The sequence below is a fragment of the Pleurodeles waltl genome, chromosome 3_1 (genome assembly GCF_031143425.1).
Source record: "Pleurodeles waltl isolate 20211129_DDA chromosome 3_1, aPleWal1.hap1.20221129, whole genome shotgun sequence".
Taxonomy (NCBI): Eukaryota; Metazoa; Chordata; class Amphibia; order Caudata; family Salamandridae; genus Pleurodeles; species Pleurodeles waltl.
Window position 1 is genome coordinate 958,534,485 of NC_090440.1, and position 22,937 is coordinate 958,557,421.

At 42.1% G+C, this 22,937-nt stretch overlaps 1 protein-coding gene across 3 annotated transcripts in view; it reads left to right on the forward strand.

Moving 5' to 3' along the window:
- Positions 1–22,937, forward strand: part of INPP5B (inositol polyphosphate-5-phosphatase B) — a 738,051-nt gene that overhangs the window by 493,623 nt on the left and 221,491 nt on the right. For all 3 annotated transcript variants that reach the window (XM_069223977.1, XM_069223978.1, XM_069223979.1), the window contains one exon: positions 18,155–18,265. In XM_069223977.1, the coding sequence (XP_069080078.1) occupies positions 18,155–18,265 (111 nt within the window). The remainder of the gene's footprint in view (positions 1–18,154; positions 18,266–22,937) is intronic.

Genomic DNA, 22,937 nt, shown 5'->3' on the forward strand with positions numbered 1-22,937 from the left:
AGCAAAATCCACTTGTTCCTTTGGCGCCATGTAGTGCGGCGACACATTATGGAAGCAGTCTCATTATATAAGGGCTCTAATAGTGGCCCCTCTGATTATGGTAGGGCTCATACTATAGTAGGGTATGAAAACTAGTAAACCCCTTATTTTGACACCTTTCCACTGATGTACATACTGGGGCTGTAGGTAGCGTAAGCAGTAGTTCCAGGGTTGAAACTCTTTTGAGTCTGTGCAAACCTACAAACTTACATGATTTAGAGATTTTTGCTAGCTCTTCTCTAACCTTTTCCTTTACTAAGAAAGCTTGGAAATCTATTCCTAACAGTTGGGAAAAAAATAATTGGAGGTAAAATAAACTTGTATGTGCTCAACAGATTTTGGCTTGAGTACGTCTGCACATACATATTTGCTCAACCTGCAGTTCAAAGATATTTTCTAGAAGTACCATTTCCTGGCCTACTTTTGTAAATTCTTGGTAATTCATGAGTCTTAAATCTGCACTAATTCAAGAATATATTCCATGGATGCACTTTTGTGATTTATTTTAAGAATTGGGCCCCTAATTGGGTCTGGCATTAACCAAGACAATGTGCTTATTAAAATTCTGTCTCTCTTTATTGGCTGGCTTCACTATGAGTGACAGCATTTTGCTGTTTCACAAGGAGCATACTTGCACCCAAAGTAGTTTTGTTCAATGCCAGGAAACTACAGTTGCAATGTGTGCGTTTTGAGACCAAAATATTTTTCTCTTTTTGCCAGTGTTTGTTATAATAGTGAGGTACCAGCAACTCCTACAACAATAAAGTGTTACCAAAACCATATCAAAACAAGACATGCACTGACAGAACCAAGAGGCTGACGACAAAGGTCGAACCTACTGGCTTTACCAATGCTCGTTTATTGTCATGTTTGCCATAATCTTGTTGAAACTCGTTACACTGATTTTTCCATTATGGATATATTTTTATAAACACTAGCATGCAGGAACACATTTGACTAAATGATACTTCAAAGAAATGGTAAATAACATTTCACAGTAGTTTAGCAAAACTTATTTTTTCTTGTTGCATTTTTTCTTGAATGTTTTGATTTTGAAAGCAAAGAATACTCAATATTGCTTTTAAGCTTTTGCATATATTTGCATATACTTAGTGTGCATTCTGGGAGCATTATGCATAGCCTCATATTGTTAAACTTTGCAAGCGTGTGTACACATTTTTATACTGGAACTACTCTATCAGAAGTGCAGTCCGAGCTTGCAGCAATTCCTTAGCCCACTCACCATAAAAATAAAAGCTTTGCATTAAGTGAGCCATGAATACAAATTCGAACAGCATTACCATATAGACACAAATGTTACCTTTATTGTCGACAATGCCCTTCCCTGATCCATAATGTGGTACTGTAAACTGTCACACAAAGGGTTTGTGCTGCAGAAAGTTGGGCCTACATGTCCCAAGGACAAAATAAATATAAAAAGTTCTTGCCGTTGAACCCAAACAATTTCCTTGGCTATAGCAATTCCACATTCCTGCAGATGTAGGTTTAATTGCTATCATTGGGCATCTTAAAGGGCAGCATGGTTTCGGGCCCAGATGTAATTCCTAATACAGTCATCAAGTGACACATTGGGTCTCCCTCTATTTAGCAGCCTCTGACTTTCTTGATTGAACTGGATTCTCTAATCAAATCAGTATACAAGAAGTAAGAAAGAGAAGATATTGGAATTTACTCTTCTCCCTTATTCTATGCTGCAATTGTACTTCCCAGCTAGGGGAAAAATATAGTGGAGCTCACCCTACTGGTAGGTTCTTGGATGGCAGCTTCTTCTGTTCATTCGCCTTCATTTATAATCAAATTCTATTGTGCCTTTCCTGGTAAACCTGGTCCCCTGGAGGGCACTGTCCTGTTATGCCGCCGCTGTGTCACCAGGTCCTAGGAGAGCACAGTTTTAAAGTCCACTATTTCAATTGGGAGACTGGTGCTGGCCTTTCCTTCGACATGGACTCTTTTGTGCAGTGTTCACATTCTAACAAATTTAGACTGACATGTTGTAACATCTTTGTAGACCACCTGAGGGAGGACTAATATGCTATCTCACCTGTAAGTCTGCCCCTTTTTTCTATAACCTTTATCTACAACCTTTCTTCTAACACCACTTATGAAACTTCTTCTGATCCATGGACCCACCCAAGATGATTTCTTTCCCAATCCTCTATTCTTCAGGAACAGGAAGTGAAATAATTAGTTTGCCCCAACCATAATGGCTTCCACACCAGTATTACAATTGTCTATTTCCCACTCCATCACGGGTGAGAAACGTGTACTGCTTCTTCTCTCACTTCTGTTTTCCCCTTATGTAGTGAGCTAGAATCATTGCCTGATTACTTGCTCCTGGTCTTCTGTGTTTTCCTGCTCCATCTCCTGGAATCCTACTCATTCTCTTGACTCCTGCTCCAGTTGGATTCGGTCCCAGGTTTCTGAACGCTAGGTTCCCCTACAATTTTCCACCATGGATATCCTGTCTGTTTGGCATATTTTGTTTTTTTCCTCTATTCCGTGAACCTTCAGGGAGACACTTGGTGCTTCCACATGATATTTCTAAATGTTAAGTGGCCAAAGGATGTAGTCACCATTACATGCAGCAACTCTGACAACAGAAGGTCTATCCAGCAATCCGCCCTATTGAGTATTCGCCATGTGAAACTTAGCAGGGACATCAACATTAGAAGACCTTTTTATCAATTTACATGTTTACGTGCAGCACTCAACAAGGTAGAACGTCTTTGTTTATGAACATGCTGAGGGCATTGGGCATCTCAAATTTTGTTATTGCTTTAGCTGAAGGTTTCCATTCTGCCACACAGGCAAAAGTACAGCTGGGTAGGGTCACCACATACCAAATTGATATAAAAAAAGCATTGTTGTGTTTTGAATACAGATATTACTGCATTTGTTTGTGTTTAATTCCAGGTTCTGATGGGAATAGGTACTTTCCTGGGTTTTGCCCTTAAGTCTTATTATAATTCACAACCAAATTTGACTCTTACTGGAACACCCGCTGTGATATACTGAGGTATGCACACTGTATCCCACTGTCTTCTGAGTATCATTTGGCTCCATCAGAGCCTGATTAAAATGTGTGCTAAGCTTTCCTTTTTCAAGCTCATAAACTTTCAGGGGAGTGCAAGAGCTGCATCTGTATAATGTAAAATTACAGGTGGATAAAAGTGAGAGACTGACCAGATCGCATCACTATCTTGTAAGCAATGTAAAATTGCAGATTGTCACGCTTCTTTGTCTATAGATGGATAACAAGCATTTTGTTTGCCTATTTTCAGTTTATTTTTGGAAAATGTAGTAATTGGTGAAAACCTTTTTAATCCGTAAAACTTCAAGTGATTTTTGTTGGGTTTTAGTATAAGCAAATTGGGTACCATGTAAATACATTTTCCTCACTTGGACCGCCCCTAGGGTATGGATAAGAGGGTTAGTACTAGTTTTATTATCTTAATTGACTTTGTACTGGTACTGTACACACTAGTGGTAATATATTCTCTATGGAAAACTTATTCATATTGGGCTAATTTTGGACTAATGACCCATAAACAGTAATTTGTTTAATGTTTTGTCAAACAATCAAGTTTATGGCTCTCTCCTGGGATCACTCTGGGGGTCACTCGAAAGTCTCTTCACTTTGACCTTCAAGGACTGTTAGTGCGACATTCTTGTTTTTGCACTGTCTATGATATACCATTGTGCAGCACTGGCCTCCAACAGCTATGTCGCCTGATGTCTGCTGAAGTACTTAAGATGGTCTTAGAGCAAAGAGGCTCTTTGGCCACCTGAACTTTTTTCAGTCAAGTTCTGCTGATATTAATACTCCACTTATAACAAAATCGGGTTTTCCCCAACTTAGATACAACTTGGTTTCGGCACCCAAACCTAGAAGTCCATTAAACATGCTTATGTGAGATGTTGTTTCCCTTTTTTTTGTCTGCTCCACTAGCTAGGTGACATCATGTACATCTCATAATAAAGATTATATTCCCTCAAGAACCCCTCAAGTCGTTAGATAAAAATGCTGATTGGAGGGTTAAAAGTGCAGTGTCATAAGAGATGGCACAATTTAACTCAGTGTGGTGAGGTGAAGGCTTACAAAATCTATTTGTCCTATACCTGATAAGAATGAATGTACCCTATTTTTTGACAGTTCAGAAGCCCAAGCCACTACTTCAAGGTGCGTCAATACCTGGGAACAATTAACCATACCAAAGGTATTCTCAGTAATGGGAAATTATATAGATCTATTGCATGCTCTTTGAAATTTACTGAGAAGATGGAGGCTCCTCCAAGAATCCAAGGTGCCACGCTGCACAGAATAATATATGTGACATGGTGATGGGTGTCTTCTTTTGAGAGGTGCAGCTAGGAGGAATACCCCATAAGGAAAAAAAAAACATTTTTTGGACCTCTGTATAAATCTTAGTTGATGATGTAGAATGGTTGGTGATACTCAATAAGGCACCAAACTTCCTTTGACATAGGGAAGGAGAAAACACCCTAGCAGGATAAGGGGTCCAGAGTCTGATGGCCATCAATAAAATGATCCAGATGCACTTGGAGGAATATTATAACAAAGTCAGCAGCAGCTACCACAGACAAATGAAAAGGCAAAAAAATCACAAGGACTGATCTGATCTAGACCTGCTGAAAAACATCAAGAACAACTATGTAGAGCAAGGGAGTGTTGAGCGCAACAGAAAATCAGGGGAAAATTGCATTGTAACACATCCGCCCTTTCCAGGTGCTGTCTTTGATATGCCAAAAACCAGACTCTTCCACATCATAGATTGGGAAGTTCCTGTGATTTCCATTGTAGAAAACACCATCTTGGATTGGGCTCTTTCCTTTATGGTCAAGCTCCTCTTTCCACCAAGTGCTCATAACATCTGTGATCTCATGAAGAAGGCTGAGTTTGACCTTTCAAGTGCCATGTGGTAAACGGGAGGCTTGCTGCTCTCACTCCGCGCCATCCTGTGGAGACGTTAAAGTGGCTTTGACAAACAAAAGGCTGACTTTGAACATGGCATGGCAATCAGAAACACACTAAACAGGGGTGCGTCCAAGACTACTACACCTCTGAAAGCTGCGTAAACTTGAGTTGTAGTACTTTGGCTTGCTTTGGGCACAGATGTGACACAGTGTCAGTTTAGAGTTTCTGAAGGGTGCAGCCTATCTGAAACCTGTTTCTAGTCACTTATTGGTAAGCCTGGTGACTTTATAAATTGGATACTATTTTTTAGGGGAAAAGCTAAGTATTACCAGTAGAGTCAACTGTCAAAGTTAATATTGATTTTAAAATTGTCTTTTCGATAGGAAATTGTTTATTTAGTTATGTTTTATCTAAAATGTTCTGGATCCTGTGTATTTTTTAGACTATTGAAAGCTTACGATTTTCATGAAAATTCTGTTGAATGAGAACTAGGTTTACAGGTATGTAGTTCATCCATACTTAGAAGCACCACTGCATTATTATCCAATTTGACTCCCTGTCTTCTTACTATTCTTGTATGCATTCTACCCCCTAAAGGAGTTATTTCTGGGGATTTTATCATTTTGGTCCCAGTTTTGCCATGGGGCTTCAAAAATGTGATGGATTTGTTTTGATGATCAAAGGGTAGTTTCCAACTGCACAGACCTTGAAAGCTTCTGTGCTGGAAAACCTATCTTATAGAAAATATTTATTCTTGGTGTTACAGATTAGCAGTTCTTCTCAGTGGTGTTAGTAAGTAATTCTTCTGTGGTCCTCAGTGTAGATGAAATGCCTCAATGAATCAAACTAGGCACTAGAAGGAAATTTTTTTTTGATTTGGCGGTTTATAGACTATGCTCTCAGTCTTTGTCGACCAGAACTATCACAAAGATCTGTTTATTTGAATTCCTTAATAATTGAGGAAGTTTGGGTAAAGGATTCTAAGAAGTAGGTTTGAAGAGTGGTGAAGCTAACTACAGCACACCATCCTAGGTAGTTGAAGTAAGGACTACAGATAGCCACTAAGAATTTGAATATTTAGAAAGGAATATAAAACCCAAATTCAAAAGTTAGACTTTCAGACTGTTACAAGTAACTTGTTATTCCACATAAAAGGCAGTAGGTGTGTATTATGTCACCTACCCAAGACAGTTGTCAGCTAGATAAAACATATGACAGTCTACCTAGGTGGGCTTAGGCAGGTTTAAGTAATCAAATACATGCCAAAAGTCAAGCACTAGAATGAGGAATAATGGTTTCCAGATTCTGTGAATAACGCAAGTCTTATATAACACTATAAGGATCTGAGGGTTGTTAAACCTGGAATTACTATGTGGTTTAAGACAAGTCCTAGCCCTTGTAAAAAGGAAGGTGTTGAAGTAACAGTGAGCATGAATAATGCAGCAAGGCTGCCTGGTACACTAGAACACCAGAATGCAAATCATATTACAAACATTTAAGCTATAGTATGAAGTGACAATGAGGATGTTCTCATTGTTCTAGACTAGCTCAGGTATGTACATGCTCTGTGCATTAGAGTATGCATTGGAATATGTAGTGCATATTCACCATGCCTTGCAGAATTTTCTCCCTCATGGATTGCACTGTTGTGCATCAGTCTAACATGAAATCTGGTCCCTGCATTTACTATATATCACCCCTCCTTATATCTGTGACTCATGGCATGCTGTGTGAAACTAACCTTTTGTATATGGTTGCCAGAGTTTTACCCCTTCAAATTTTTTACAACAATTTTGGCTTTAACATATGCCGGTTTTATTTTTAGTTATTTATTTGTTGTCTGATAAAGTGCAAACTTCACCCACCCAGGTTTCAGGGCACTGTAAAGAGGTGTAGAGAGGTGAGATGTGAGAGCACCAGGCAGATTCAGAGGCCAAAACAAAACAAAATGCTTATAACACATACAGTTGGCAGCCCATTATAGAGGAAACTAAAACATGCAGAGCGTACATGGGTTGAGAGTAAAACAAAAACACAGAATGTATTGGTAATGTTGCGTAAACTGAGTTTCTGGCTCAGCTCTTCAAGGTTTGCTTTCCCACCCATGTGTGATATGAGTGAACTTAGTTCAATGCACCAAATGCTTGGATGTGAAAAACTGTTTTTTTTAGCCCCGCAGAGGTCCACCCAATAAATAGCTGAAGTGATGTAATTGCTTTACGGTTCCTTACAGTCTCTAAACAGGGATCCAGGGAGACTGTGGTGACCAGAAAAAACTCCCAAATCGTTTTTTGTTGTCTTGAGTCACAAACACAGAAGATGCACTCAGAAAAAGATACTTTAACTAAAAAACATGTTTCTCTCAACATGTTGTGAACAACAAGAATAACATAAACATTTCTACCATGGTTAAAATGTCACCTAAAAACCCAATACCCAAAAACCTACTTCTAAAACTACACATTGAAGTATAGAGTTGAATAACTTGCAACAAAATTTTCTTAGGGAGCATAAGGCCTTTGCATATCTTATTTACAGCAAAACGCTGGCGGCCACGTTCTCTGTGAATGGCAAATACGCATTCAGCATCAGCTCCTCCTTGGCTCAGGCTTGATATCAGTTTTCAGTAGAAAGGGGGATACAGCAGCATCCCTGGCAGGCAGGATCTTCTCTGGCAGTATCTTGCTCGTGAAAACCTGGGGTGACCTGGGGTGAAGGACCTCTCCTGAGAGGTGGTCAAGTGGCAGTTCTTTTACATTGTATGGTATCTAAGATGGAATTTCCAACATTACCATAGGAATGTTTGATATAACCAATGAGCGTCAAGATCCTATGCTAAGACTCATCCCTTTAAACATATAATGTAACAATAAGACAATTCCGACGACACTGTTTTGGCTATTATTCTTATTTGTCCTTGAGAGCAAGATAACAGTACACTTGCTCCAGGCTGTTGTCACAGCAGGTGTCTTGTTGATGTATGTATCTAAATAACTTGACACTTGCACACAGTTCTCGGAAAGATAAGGACAGGTGACGTGTCAGAGGCAGGCATGTTGTAGTCTTTGCAGAAACGCAGAAAAAGGAGTTGCGGCCTTACTAAAATGGGTTCAGGCATTATGGGCCTCATTTTGACTTTGGCGGGCGGCGGGCCCCGCCCGCCGGGCGGGAACTGCCACTTGGCCGCTCTGCGGTCAAAAGACCGCGGAGGCCATTCTGGCTTTCCCGCTGGGCTGGCGGGCGACCGCCAAAAGGGCACCCGGCAGCTCAGCGGGAAAGACCCTGCAACAATGAAGCCGACTCCGAATGGAGCCGGAGGAGTTGCAGGGGTGCGACGGGTGCAGTAGCACCCGTCGCGATTTTCACTGTTTGCAAAGCAGACAGTGAAAATCCTAATGGGGCCCTGTTAGGGGGCCCCACGACACCGGTTCCCGCCATCCTGGTTCTGGCGGTGTAAACCGCCAGAAACAGGCTGGCGGGAAGGGGGTCGGAATCCCCATGGCGACGCTGCAAGCAGCACCGCCATGGAGGATTCTCCAGGCCAGGGGAAATCCGGCGGGAAACCGCCGGATCCCCTTTTCTGACCGCGGCTTTACCGCCGCGGTCAGAATGGCCCTGGAAGCACCGCCAGCCTGTTTGCGGTGCTTCCGTTGCCCTCCACCCTGGCGGTCATAGACCGCCAGGGTTGGAATGAGGGCCTATGTCTTTACATCATTCCCTGCTTGTACATCTGAATTATGACATCATATGGGGGCAAGATATATACAGACTTATCTAATTTATAAGAAAATCCATGCTCTCAGAACACTGAGATATAAAATTCTATATTTAAACTAATCTCTTATAATATGTAATATACATATGAAGCATAAAAGTAACGCAAATAATGTAATATCATTAAAGCATGATTACACAAAGAATAAATGCACTAAGCAATGCATGAATTGTTTTGTTTAAGCCTTGCATGTTTTAAGCAATAGCAAAATGTTATATGCATTATCGTGAAAATGTCTGCGTTGGCTAAGACTGTTGCTTGTTGGTGATTAATCAGATCAGGCATGATACTGAAAATGCCAATAAATATTATGAGGCTTTAAAAGAACAAGCAAAAATAAAAAACAGTCCATACAAAAATCATTAATTCTTTGGTACAGTTTCTATGATAAGTTAGAATTCTGCTTTTAATCCTCATCTAAGGACATATCAACATTGTCCGGTGCACATGCAGCACATGTGTGGTGGTTATGAAATCTAATTAAGGCGTGCTAGTTATCATTATTAGCTTGTACAAGAGATGGAGCCCTATTCAGGTGCAATTCCAAGGTACTCAGTGATGGTGAGGGTACTGGATTCAGAGGCTTTAACATTAACAGCGAGTCTGGACAGTCATTAGGCAACTTTTCAAAGATTGTCACTGGTGTGATTAATCCCTCATAGTTTGCATTTTGTAGTAGGGACAAACACATTGTGTTACATTGTCTCTGGTGTAATTGCAGTGGTTGTAGCAACTTTCCACATCTAGCAAAGCCACTGCAGGTTGCTATAGGTGTAAATCCAAGATTATTTCAGCTGGACGTTTTATACACCAGAACACTGGTTTCATTTGTACATTGTCTGAAAGTTACTATCAATGGTACATTGTCTAAAAGTTAGTATCCAACTTACACTAAGTTCAAAATACCAAGCATGTCCCTGATATGTGCTAGGGTCTCTCTGCATCTTTGTTCTGCTGGATAGGTGTTATCCATGTTATTGATTTTCTCGTCGGATCAAGAGAAAGATGACAGTACCACAGCCGATGAGTAGTAGAATGGTTGTAAAATCGGTAATGACAATGTGTAAGCATGCAATGGGAGATATGATTTCCAACAAACATAGAAACACTTAAGGGCATCATCATGCATACATATATAAGTATTTGAGCAACAGACAGCATGTAACCTATTGGTCAAGCAAGCAGTATTCAGTGACCAATAGAAACAGCTGAGAACTCGGTAATCTGTGTTAATGTGTAAGCATCTAGCACATCAGGAGTGGATTACGGGACGGGGGTTAAGTAATTTTTCAGAAGACAAAACTGATACATAAGAGAGGTTCCACTGGAGGACAGCTCCCCTGAGGCAATTTTGTGTCAAGGAGAAGTTGGATGATTGACTGAATTAAAGAATGCAATTACATCCAGTAGAGAGAACTCAGAGGTGGGCCTTACTGAAAGTGTGAAGGATATGAACGATCAGCTTGAGTTTTGCAAGTTCCATACTGTGACATGCTCTGAAACTAAATTAGAGCAAACTCAATACGTTCTCATTCAGTATGTTTTGTCAATTGGGGTATACACATTTTTCAATACCCATAGCCAGAAAAGGTAGAGTAGAGATGGGACAACAGTTTTCAAACTTTGAAGGTTGTTTTTTTTTTTTTTATTTTTTTTTTTTTTTTTTAAGGACGGTGCACATGTGCAGCTTTCAGACATTTTACAATAACTCTGTTTTAGAGAGATACATTGGTGAGAGCACGTCAGTGAGGGAGAAAGACATGAACAATGTCCTCAGCAATGGCTGAACTAGAGTAAGAGGAGTACTTGGTAGCAGAGAGTATGGATTCTTCAAACATGATAGAAAATTAACTCCCAGTGGAGATAAGTCTAATGCCAGAATGGCATGTGCAAAAGAATGAGCTGTTGTGGGGGACGGTTAGCGAGGTCAGCCCTCATCATGTGTTAGGCATGTTTGTGTATGTTGTATCAAGTCTCACACACATGCAAAGTATTGGAGTCAAGTAGGATCCATTTTGGATACCTTTGGTTTGGCCTACCACAGAATGGAACCTCAGGCCTGTGGTCCCAGACAGTGGAAGTATATTGCTTACATTCCTGTAGCTGGAGTGAGGAGACCCAGATGCTTTAATTAGGGATGGGGTGGGCTGTCTTCAGAAATTCTGTGGGCCTTTTGGTTACCAAGTAGCTGCAGATACGTCTTCTGTGTGCTGCCATTTGCTGTATGTGGGGTGAGGTGGGTGAGGGGTCAGACCTCAGACTCTGTTGTGAAAGGCTATGAAGTCTTTAGGTGAAGCCTGCCTTTTTCTCTCACCCTGATTGCTCCTTCAGTAGGGCTGATGACAGCTAGGTGCAGAAACCTAACTCTTCTTTTGTGTCCCCGTTGTTGGTGCTCTAGGATGGAGACAGCCCCAGTGCTACCTGGGGTGAGGAGCCTCGCTTAACCCAAAGGCTACCTCAAGTGCTTGACCTGTAGCTTTTCCTTATCAGTGTGAGCTGAATGAGAGACTGAAGGGAATTTCTGAACCTCCAGTCTTTCATCTCAGCTGAATAGCATTCTCTTGATAATGAAGCTGGACTAGAGTCTTTAAGTGTCCAGGATTCTCCTGGAGGGAAAAGTGAAAGTATCTGCAGAGTGCTTCAATGACTAGTTAACTTTCCACAGCTTTGTGACATTAGATACATGTGGCATAAGAGTAGAGATGATAGAGGTGCAGAGACTGACCATTACAGTAGCTAATTACGGCACCCAGTCTTGTCATATTTGAATTGAGCATTGAGTCCTGCTATTATTGGACCAGCGAAAGAGTTGCTTAAGAGACACTCAGTTGAACGTAAAGCAGCCGCCATAGCTGCTTTAAGGGGAACTACCTTCAAAAGAATACCTGATCTCTACATTTTCATTTTTCTTTTAATTTTTAGATGCCTCAGAGACAAAGAATTAATGTTTGAAGCTGGTGGATCACTATACTCCCCTGTTGGCTGTTCGGGCCTACAACAACCAGTAGAGTGGACTTATAGCTTTGCATTGAGATGTGCAAGTCCCCTCAGGTTGCAGACATGCGATTCGCATGGTGGACAAGAGCCTGCTGTGCAGACATAGGCCCTCATTATGACCTTGGCGGGCGGCTGAAGCCCCGCTGGCCCCGCGACTCCCCGTACCGCCAGCCTTTTCCTGAAGGTTCGAACCGCAAGGAAAAGGCTCACGGTCAGGGACTCGTAATCCCCCGGTCAGCGCTGCAAGCAGCGCTGCCCAGGCGGATTATCACCGCCAGGGCAAATGTGGCGCGGTCATAATTCCCTGGATTGCACCGCCAGCCTGTTGGCGGTGCAATCGCCACAACAGCCCTGGCGGTCTTTGACTGCCAGAGTTGTAATGACCCCCATAGTGCTTGATTAGGAGTCGGGCACAACGGCATTCCTGAGGTACTCCATTTCATGAAACGTCCATCTCGATTTACCAGGTTGGCGGAACTCCAGCCTCTATTTTACCCACCAGAAAAAGCTTGACAATAACTTTGAGTGCTGGTGGGCAGCATCTCTGCCTAAAGGGTGACTGTCCCTCTCTCCACCCCTTCCAACGGCACAGGAGAGTGTAGTGTCCCTGTTAAACAGGGCACAAACAGCAATAACTCGTACACCACAGCTTAAATTTGTGCCGGGTTCTACCTCATCTGGCCAGCTATGTATTATAGTGGTCACGGCACGAGCTGGGCCAAACCATGATCAAACACTGACAGGTGGGGTCTCTACAACTTCCCCATACAGTATTTTAACATGGGTCATCGGGACCCACAATGCTACAAAGAGCATGAAAACCTCCCCTCAGCCAAGCCACAGCCTACCATGCCCCTGAGACTCACCCCACATGTATCTCCAGCTCTTTAAAGGCGCACAGCACAAATTTACCACCTGTTTGTAGCAGGTGGTAAATTGGAGAGGAACTGTCCCCAGAATGAAGGATCCATATATGAAAAACGATCTACTAATTCAGTGTCTGCAGTTATTCTCAATTTTGCAGACAGTAACTTGTAACTGCACGTGCAGGGAGGGGGTACAGTTACCTTCCAGGCTGGTTGCTTGTCAGGAACTCTGGATACTCTATGTGAGGGTGGGCCTCATCAACTAAGTCTCTCCTGCATATTATCTTAATATGCCCCACATTTGTTGCACCAAGACGCTACTGGCTTGCACAAATCTTTAAAAGGCTGAACATCAGTATAGGAAAGGATCCTCTTTTTAGCATTGTTACCCCACTTTTTGCCTATTGTCAGTGTGTTTGACTGTGTTCACTGGGACCCTCCTAACCAGGACCCCAGTGACTATGCTAACTCCCTTTAAATTTGGTTGCTTGGACCACACACATTCCACATTTGGCATACTGGTGCCCCCATATAAGTCCCAAGTATATAGTACCCTGGTACCTATGGAATTGCCATGCAGCATGTATTACGCCACCAATGGGGACCTCATACAAAGTGTATCTGTAGGCCTGCTATTGCAGCCTGCGTGAAAAGGTGCATGCACCCTTTTCACTATGGGTCACTGCAAGTCACCCCTATGGTAGGCCCTCCTAGCCCAGAGGGCAGGATGCAGGTATCTGTGCATGAGGGCACCTCTGCATGAGCAGAGGTGCCCCATGAACTCCAGCTCCATTTCATGGACTTCGTGCGTGCGGGGACGCCATTTGATGCGTGTACTGGACATAGGTCACTACCTATATCCAGCTACATAATAGTAACTCCGAACTTAGGCATGTTTGGCATCGGACATGTTAGATTCATGCACCAATACTGTTGCTATTATTGGAAGTATGATTCCACGTACTCTGGGGCTCCTTATTCCCCAGCATTGCTCCTACCAGCTTTCTGGAGTTTTCCGAGCAGCCAAAGCTGCTACCATCCCTCAGACTAATTTCTGCTCTCCTGCTGCTTGATCAGCTCAAGCCCAGGAAGGCAGAACAAAGGATTTCCTCTAGGAGAGGGGGGGTAACACCCTCTTCCTTTGGAAAACGGTGTTGCATGGCCTGGAAGGGGTAGCCTCCCCAAGTCACTGGTATGCTTTGAAGGGCACATTTGGTGCCCTGCTTGCATAAACCAGTCTGCACCAGTTCAGACTCCAGTCCCTGCTCTGGTGTGAACCTGGACAATGTAAGGGGGAGTGACCTCTCCCTTGTCCATCACCACCCCAGGGGTGGTGCCCAGAGCTCCTCCAGAGGATCCCTTGATTCTGCCATCTTAAATCCAAGGTGGGCCCAGGCCTCTGGGATCATCTGAGTGGCCAGGTCAGGCAGGTGACATCAGAGCTCTCTCCTGATAGGTGCTCACCTAGCTAGGTGACCAATCCCCTTTGCAGGGCTAGTTACCCCCCCCCACTCCAGGGGTTGAGTCCTCCTGGACCTTGCTTGTCCCCAGTAGCTCCACTGTTCTTCTACCACAACTCTTGCCTTTGCCAAGGCTTGTTTGTGGCTTGTCCACACCACGGACAGACCACTATCTTCCATCCGGCGTGGGACGTCGACTGCATCCTCCAGGAACTCTTCACCGACTCCATGGCTGCATTGCTGACCATCTTTGGCCTACCGTCGACCAACTCCTGCAACCACAGATGGGAGAGTAGTGGCTCCTGCCACCACCAGACACTCCTGCAACTTCTGCACTTGATCCCCTTCTTTTTCAGGTCTTCCTCTTCTGGAATCAGCTGCTGGTTTCTTGCAGTCGTGTCTGGGTGTTGCATTATCTTCTTTTTAGTCCAATTGGGTGGTTTGGGGAGAATCCAGTAACTTACTCCTTTCTTCCTGGTCACTGGGGGACACTGTGGTACTTACCTTTGGGGTTTCTTAGTTCCCCCCAGCTTTCCTTAACACATTCCACTTACCTAGGTAGGGGGGGCCTGCATTCGCATTCCATTTTTTTAGTATATGGTTTGGGCTCCCTCTATGGTCACTATTGTCTAATGCTATTTGCAATTTTCGACTGTTTATGCCTAATTCTGTTTACTAGTGTGCATACCTAGTATGTTACTTACCTCCTATTGGATGGTTGACTCTCTAGTACTTTTTGGTAATATGTCACTAAAACAAAGCATCTTTATTTTTGTAGCACTGAGGGCTGAGTACGACCTTGGCGGATGGGATACTCTGCCACAAACGTGGTGGATATCGCATCCGCTGTATTGCAAGTTCTATTGCAAGTTCTATTATATCCTAGGGAACTTTTAAAACGGCGGGCTGGATATCTGTCACATTTGTGGCAGAATATCCCATCTGCCAAAGTCATAATCAGACACAGAGGGTTTTCTTTCATTTGTGTAAGTGCTGTGTGACTACAGTGGTATTGCATGAGCTTAGCATGTCTCCTAGAAAAGCCTTGGCTGCTCATCCACAGCTACTTCTAGAAAGCCTAGCTTGGAGACACTGGCTACACTACACTAATAGGAGATACCTGGTATAAGGTGTAAGTGCCTTAGGTACCACCACATACCAGGCCAGCTTCCTACAATCAGAACTTGCAAAGTCACGGTGTCAAAGTCAAAGTCACGAAGGAATGCTTAAAAGGTGATTCGTGTCAACTGTAAGCAAGATTTTTAAAATTCGTGAAGCTGGCAATAGCAGTGGTGAATGCAGAGGCAAAATAGCATTAGTATTTTTATCAGCGTTTTTGGCTGCAGTTTGTGGCTGGCTTTATGCGCCCGCACTTTACGAAATTACCATGCACATGATAGTGGGTGTTTTTTTTGCACCTGCACCTGTACCTTACCAACATATCATGCTTTATCACCTCTGCGAGCACTTATGACGAGGTCGCATGATGGTTTATCAAGCCACCAAAGACTAGCTTGTTTTAACATGCATTTTCTAAATCAACATTGATATAGCATTTTGAGCTGCCCTGACTCAGCAAGGGCTAGGATATCTACATTATTTATCTCCCTCTGTATTAGTAGTTAGTAACTGATTGCCATCAGAGGAACTTCAGGGGAATAGGCTCCCTTTGCATTCTAATGGCTTTTAAATGTGGAATGTTTCATCTAGCCACAATGATCACCCAAAGTCTGTGAACTGTGGGTGTGAATCTTCTTGCTTACTTAACTGCTGTGCTACATTTACAATAGCTGCTCGGTTTTTTGTATTATTGAATTATGAGAAGTCTGGTTTCATCTTGTCTAACTTCACATTTTGCTTTTTTGACATGTATGGTATGGTTTTTAACGGCTGCTGGTGTTAGTTCTCAATCTCTTTTTATATATTTTCTTGTATTTTTCCTAATTTTATCTGATGATTTGCAATGATTTTGACTAGTCATGCAAAAATAAAAAGATCCTTGAACCTGACAAGATGTGTTTTTCTGGGCCTGCAATGGCGTCACCTCTGAACCATACAACTCCTAATCGGGCGTTTTGTGTTGAATGGGTGTTGGCGAGAAAAGGTGTGTGTTTAGGAGGGCCCTGGGGAGCGAGTTTTTTTTTTGTTTTTTTAAATAAAATGTACCTTAAAAACAGAACGTTGTTATGGGAGGGATCAGGAAACCTACTTTTCATTTTATTTAATATTTGAGGTTATAATTGATGCTTATATTTTCAAATTTAGTAGTGTTTCAGGTCCTGGTTTAGAGTTCGACAGATGGGTTACTCTGCCACAAACGTGACAGATATCCCATCTACACTGTTACAAGGGCATTATATCCAATGGCACTTGTAATACGGCAGATGAGATATCCGTCACGTTTGTGATGGGGTAAACCATCAATCGAACTCTAAATCATACCCTTTAGTGTTATCTTGGAAGGTTGGGGGTGTTGATTTGATAAAGACTGTTTTTTAGTCAATGTGTCTATGTGTATTGCTGAATTGAACAGAAAAACATTAACAATCCATTTAGGTGATAGAATTATCCACCTACCCAAAATACCCTCTACTATACACAACTGTTGGATCTCCAAGAGCACTATTCATCCCCTCCCGTCCTCTTTCATTTCAATGGGCACCAGCCACTGGGTAAGCAGAGACTGAAAAGCTGGTTTCTGATCCATTAAGAATAACAGAGGGTTCTAGAGTTCAGATACTATGATGTATGATGCTGTCACCTGGTTGGCTCCTAGCAACCCACCTATTGTGGTTACCTTTATTTTCCTGACTTCGAGGTGGTAGTCACACAGAGATAAGTTATGCAGACATGAGTGTTGTGAGTGACGGCCTTGTACATCAGTGCAGTTTACTTCACCCTGCCTGGTAAGCCCATCCTTCTTTTATGATAAATGATTAAGAAGATACATTAGTTTTGCATTGTCTCCATCGTTTAGTGCACTTCACATGGGTTTCCCCTAACAGGGTTCCACTGTGTGTCTTCTTATGGATTCATTTAGCGCACTACTTGGGTAAAGCATCCTTCAAAAGATGTTCTTTGGGCAATTTTACCTGTGGTTCTGACTTTCTCATCTCGTGGAGGTTGGTCTCAGGCCTTGGTCTTGCCTTAACCTGCCACAAGGTGCACTATCATTACCAAAACTTTCATACTAGAGTCTTAACTTCTTCGTTTTCGGTCACTATGATGAGGAAAGGCATGATTAAAGGGTGGGTGAGAGTAGGACATGCCAGAAATCAGCAAAAGGCAAGCCTGTCATCAGGCAGGGCTCACACTGCCTGAAATTTTGACAGACAATTGACAGTTTAGTGCAACCTGTGCTCCACCATTTTGGCATCGTGCAAGATTCCCAGGGATCTTTGAAACATGCATACCGGTGTCCCTGACATCCTGAGGACAAAACTCTCAACTTATCATAGGCACTTGAAACAGGGTTAGGTCCCCAATGCCCACAACTCTATCGCAGCCACACAAGGATGGTGGAATTCCTCCAAACTGTATCTAAACATGGTACCCTTTCACCACCTAGGTGGCAGAGGAGGTCATTTTGTCATTCTCGTAGTTTTCATTTATGTTTGAGATTGCTGCTATGTATCTGTGTGTCAAACGTACTTCTTATGTACTTCCCATTGACTTTAGATCAGTGTATCCCAACGGACTAACAGGAGGAGCACTTTTTCAAATTAGTGCCAGAGTTGTGGCAAAGCTCAGGCTGGTTTTTTGAGGAGATGTAAAAGATCTTCTGTATAGAAATACTATAGAATTTTATTTTTTTAAGAAGAAAAACAACATATTGTGAATTACAATACAAATAAATTATATAAAGAATGTAAAGTCTTTTAATACTGCAAGTTAGGGTATACCATAGTTGAGTATCTGAGTTAAAATGCAGGATGCTTTGTTAAGAAATGATTGGTTACTTTATTTAGCCCCTGTTGTTTTTGGTAGGCTGAGGTCCTGTAAACTGGACATATGTTGAAGGGTAAGTGGAACCCTTAAATTGTGATGCTTTCTATTGCAGGTCAAAGTTCAGAATGATGAATTGTATCGGAAGTCTTTTGAAGAAATTGTGCGCAGTTTGGACAAAATGGAGAATGATAGCATACCTTCTGCACAGATTTCCCAAAGGGAGGTAAGAAGATGTCTTAGAGTATTAATTTATCAGAAATTTAGATATGACAAAACAGTTAAATATTGTTCATTTGATGTAGGTGGCTTGTCAAAAGCCATTCATCTTTTTGAGTATGGGCTATATGGAAAAACGTTAATCCAAGATTAAATAATTATTCCATATTTTGAAAACCACAAAGCAGAAACCCTTTCAGGAAATCTTTGCTTAGGAACGGGTTAATGGTTTCTGCTGAGGAGGCAAGCGAGCTGAAATTGATTTTTTGGTGGGTTGCAATAGAGCATTTTGGCTTTGGTGTGCACCCTTCCCCTACTAAGAAAGCCAATGTAGTAATCTGACCCTGGACATCAGTATTTGGACAAAATGATGTTACTACAGGCAAATCATTCCATTCACTCTTGCCTGAAATAGTACTGTCCTTAATGTACTCCCCCCCACTCCCCATAATATCCTGATTTCTGCTCTGAACCATTGGTGTAGCAAGGGTGCTTTGGGCCCTAACGCAGGGAAAAGAATTGTGTCACTGTCATCTTGGTATATAGTAAAACGCAGGCATTTAACTGGGCTGAAGTGGACCTATTACAGCTCTGGGCCATGGTGCCACTGCACCTGCTGTACTATAGATAGTTATGCCCTTCCTTTGAACAATCACATGCAGTACTATTATGTGTGCAGACCACATTTGAGGTGATCCTGTTGTAAGATGGGTTCTCAGATCTAGACTGCACTAATGTATTGTATAGCAGCATTGATAGAGCGCTTACTACCATTCATGTGGTATTTCAAATATAGAAAAATATTGTGAAAGTGGCAAGTATAATAGTTCTCTTGGCTTCTAAGCTTTTCAAAATCTCACCGTGCACTTATGTTGAATCAAATTGTGGCTCCCAGGACCGGGCATGGCACCCTGCAAAGGAAGAACTATGTACACATGACTGCTACATTGAGGTGGGGTAGCTTTAGGAAGACACAGCTTAAATCTTGAGAATAGGAAAACACACTTTTAAAAGCACTTGCGAGGTACAGAGATTATCCTATCTTGAAAGAATGCAAGCTGCCACCCAAAAATAAGCTTGCTGAAGATATTACAAAATGAACTTTTTTTTATACTTCTCATCCTTATCCTTTATATAAACCGCTAAAAATCATATGAGCCAGGGTGAACGACAATCACACATTATCTCCAGACCAATAAAGATTATGGTCTCCTTCTCTAAATTAGAGTAAAATTGACAAAGTCACACCACTGTGTTAAGTGCAGATACGTGAACGTACTGCAGCAGCAATTGCTATCTCCCCATTCCTTAATAAAATGGGGGCAATTTCTCTGTGTTTAGACGTTTTGGTATTTGGAGGAATACTCGCAATAGAGGTTGTCCTTTTTGAGTCCTGTTCAAGCGAAGGCAGGAGACCTGCTATTTTAACCCGTCCCCATCTTTAACCCGAGTTAGGGATGTACTAAGACCTTGTTACCCGGCTGGAGTTTTCCTTGATTTGAAAATATTCTGTGTTTGGTGAAAGCTGCATAAAATTCTCCTAGGGCCCCTGAAAGAGAGGGCAAAGATTATCTGAAATCGTTATTGCAACAATGGAGTGGGCTGGGCCTAAAATGCATTCATTGTCATCCATGCAAGTGTATCCAAGTACTGAAGTCACAAAATAGCCACCCAGCATGGGTGGTGGGCAACCACAGAAAGTTCTGTTTTGAACACAGGTAGTGTAGTACGAGTTGGGTGAACAATTTGGATAACAGTGGTGAAAGAAGTAGGCAATGGAGGTAGAAGTACTAACAGTACATTTCCTGAGTGGTGTATTCTGCCTTATTTTCTGCCTTTAATAGCTTGGTTGCCTTTAGTGCCTTCCTTTATCTTTTGGTCTCTTATGCGTTCACTAGCATGGTGGCATGTTCTGCATTCCTTGTTTTTGCCTTTCTGATGTTCAGCACCAACAGACACATTCGAAACCACAGAGCCCGTTCACCCTCTGTAAATTCTTATTCCTGCTCTTTAAAGGGTTGTTAGTCTGGTGCGTGAACGGACAATATTGTTAATGCAATGTCCTTACCATTCTTGCTGTCACCCTCAGTTATCCAGTGTTCCACCTCTCCTTCTGGGCTTCCTGTAACACACCAAGACTTATCCAGTCATTCCCAAAAGCGTAGCTTTAGGGAGGGTTTAGGGGTGTTACACCCCTCCAAATAGATGTATTTTCTGGTAAATAGTTGGGTACAGGTGTTTTCGGTCAGGTATGGTGAGGTGTCTGTGGGATTTCACCAGGATTCTTTACATAAATAGACAATAAAGCACACATTCTCTTCCTCCCTGGTTTTAAAGTCTTAAAAAATGTTGGTTATTTTACAAAATATTGTGTTTTCTCTCACTTAATACCATCCAAATACATTTTGTCTCCCTTTTCACTGCCCCTTTAGCCCCTCTCATGTGCCCCGCTTGTCGTATAGTGTATTTTAACATTATATGCCAATGTGATTGTTGGAAAATCTGAAGCTCACAACCCCCATCCTATCCCCCCCCAAAATCTTACTGATCAAACTACACCACTAGTCATTATTATTTCCCTTCAAGGTATATTATTACTGTTATTGAAGGGAAGGATTATTTTAGCTTGCTCAGCTTTTCTGTCTCTTTGTGGAATAAAATAAGCATTTTGGTGGAAAAACGTATAACCATACTGCACTTGAATATGTGTCTGGCATCCAGTCGTATTTTGTCCTAATTGTCAGCACCCCAAATTATTTCTTCTGTCGTTTCTAAAGTTCTTTCCTATGGCCATTGTTAAAAAAAAGTTCTCTACTGTATTGTGTTTCTTTTCTGAGTTTTAGCATAATTGTCCCTAAACAATGGGCAGGCTATAAACTGTCTGCACCAGGTGGCAGCAATACAACAGTCGCTCTGTTCTGTTCCTGACCAGTGGTCGAAGTGTATGGTAGGGCAGGTCTGAAGGGCTTGTGCTTTTTCTGTTTAAAAAAAACTCTTAAAAGAGGCTTAGAACCCACCCAGTACTTAACTGAACTTACCATTCATCCATTCCATTATCGCTCGAATTTACTTACTTTGTGTTGGCTAGTACGTTGTCTGCATTCACTTCCTGCCCTTTCAGTTCTACTTTTGCCGTCACGTTGAGCTTGGACTAAGTACTCCTTCCAGTCACTGACATTGGTGGCTGGCCAGTGTCCTTCCACTGATTACTCACTCGCCAGGTACTTATTTGTTAACAATTCCGAACAGCCACTCCATACGAGTGTAGGTTTTTGTTGTCTTTTGCACACTTTCTTGCCACAAAATGCATCTACAACTTAAGACAATCACTGATTAATCCCCTCCCTGTCTAGCTAGGACTGCAATGTCCATTCTTTGATTTCTTCATTAAAATTAAACTATTCACACCGATGACAAAAATTTAGAGGATTAAAAAAGATGTAGCAAAATTAATTTGTTTTTAATTAAAAAAAAGACCATATTCATACAAGTTTAAGTAGATATTATACAACATATTCACTTTCTAGTCCACTGCCTTCACAACAGTGCCTTTTTAAGATGGTCTCTCTGTTCAGCTTGCATTTTTTAGTCCATCTTCAACGAAGGTCCTGGTGTCATACACCGACTTCGTCCCCTTCGAATTTTGGTCTCTTGCCTTCCGTTCGGAGGACCAGCTTGTTCAATGTTTGTTCAGGATTACGGACCCCAAGCAGGTGCATGACTGGGATCTTTGTGCTACCACAACAGTCTGGGCTCATACTTTATAAGGTTGTAGGCAGTCTTAAGGCCTTGTTTTAACTGCTCTCAGATTAGGTTTATATGCATTTAATTTGTTGACTCAAAATTGACCGAAGGTATTGCAGTGCTTTACTTGATGAGCACCACTTACATTTCACATGGACACTTAACTATCCTGTGATTTATGCACCCCTCTCTCTGATTCTCAGCATTCTCCATTGTCCCAGCTGGCTCCCCTTCCCCCTGATTACCTTTCCTATTGCTGCTCTTACACCGTTAATCCTGTGTGCCTTCACTTGGTAGCTGCAGTCAGCTTTCTCTGCTAAATGTTTTCCATCTTTATGTACGCAGTTAGGTAGGGAACGAACACCCAACCTCTTTGTAGGAGGCTGGACTGGCTTGTAGTGGGTACCACGGGGTACTTACACCTTGCACTAGGCCCAGGTATCCCTTATTAGTGTAGAGAGGTGTCTAGCAGCTTAGGCTTATAGAAAAGGTAGCTTAGCAGAGCAGCTTAGGCTGAACTAGGAGACGAGTGAAGCTCCTACAGTACCACTAGTGTCACTTGCACAATATCATAAGAAAACACAATACACAGATATACTAAAAATAAAGGTACTTTATTTTTATGACAATATGCCAAAGTATCTCAGTGAGTACCCTCAGTATGAGGATAGCAAATATACACAAGATATATGTACACAATACCAAAATATGCAGTAATAGCAATCGAAAACAGTGCAAACAATGTATAGTCACAATAGAATGCAATGGGGGCACATAGGGATAGGGGCAACACAAACCATACACTCTAGAAGGGGAATGCGAACCACGAATGGACCCCAAACCTATGTGACCTTGTAGAGGGTCGCTGGAACTGTAAGGAAACAGTGAGGGTTAGAACAATAGCCCACCCCAAGACCCTGAAAAGTGGGTGCAAA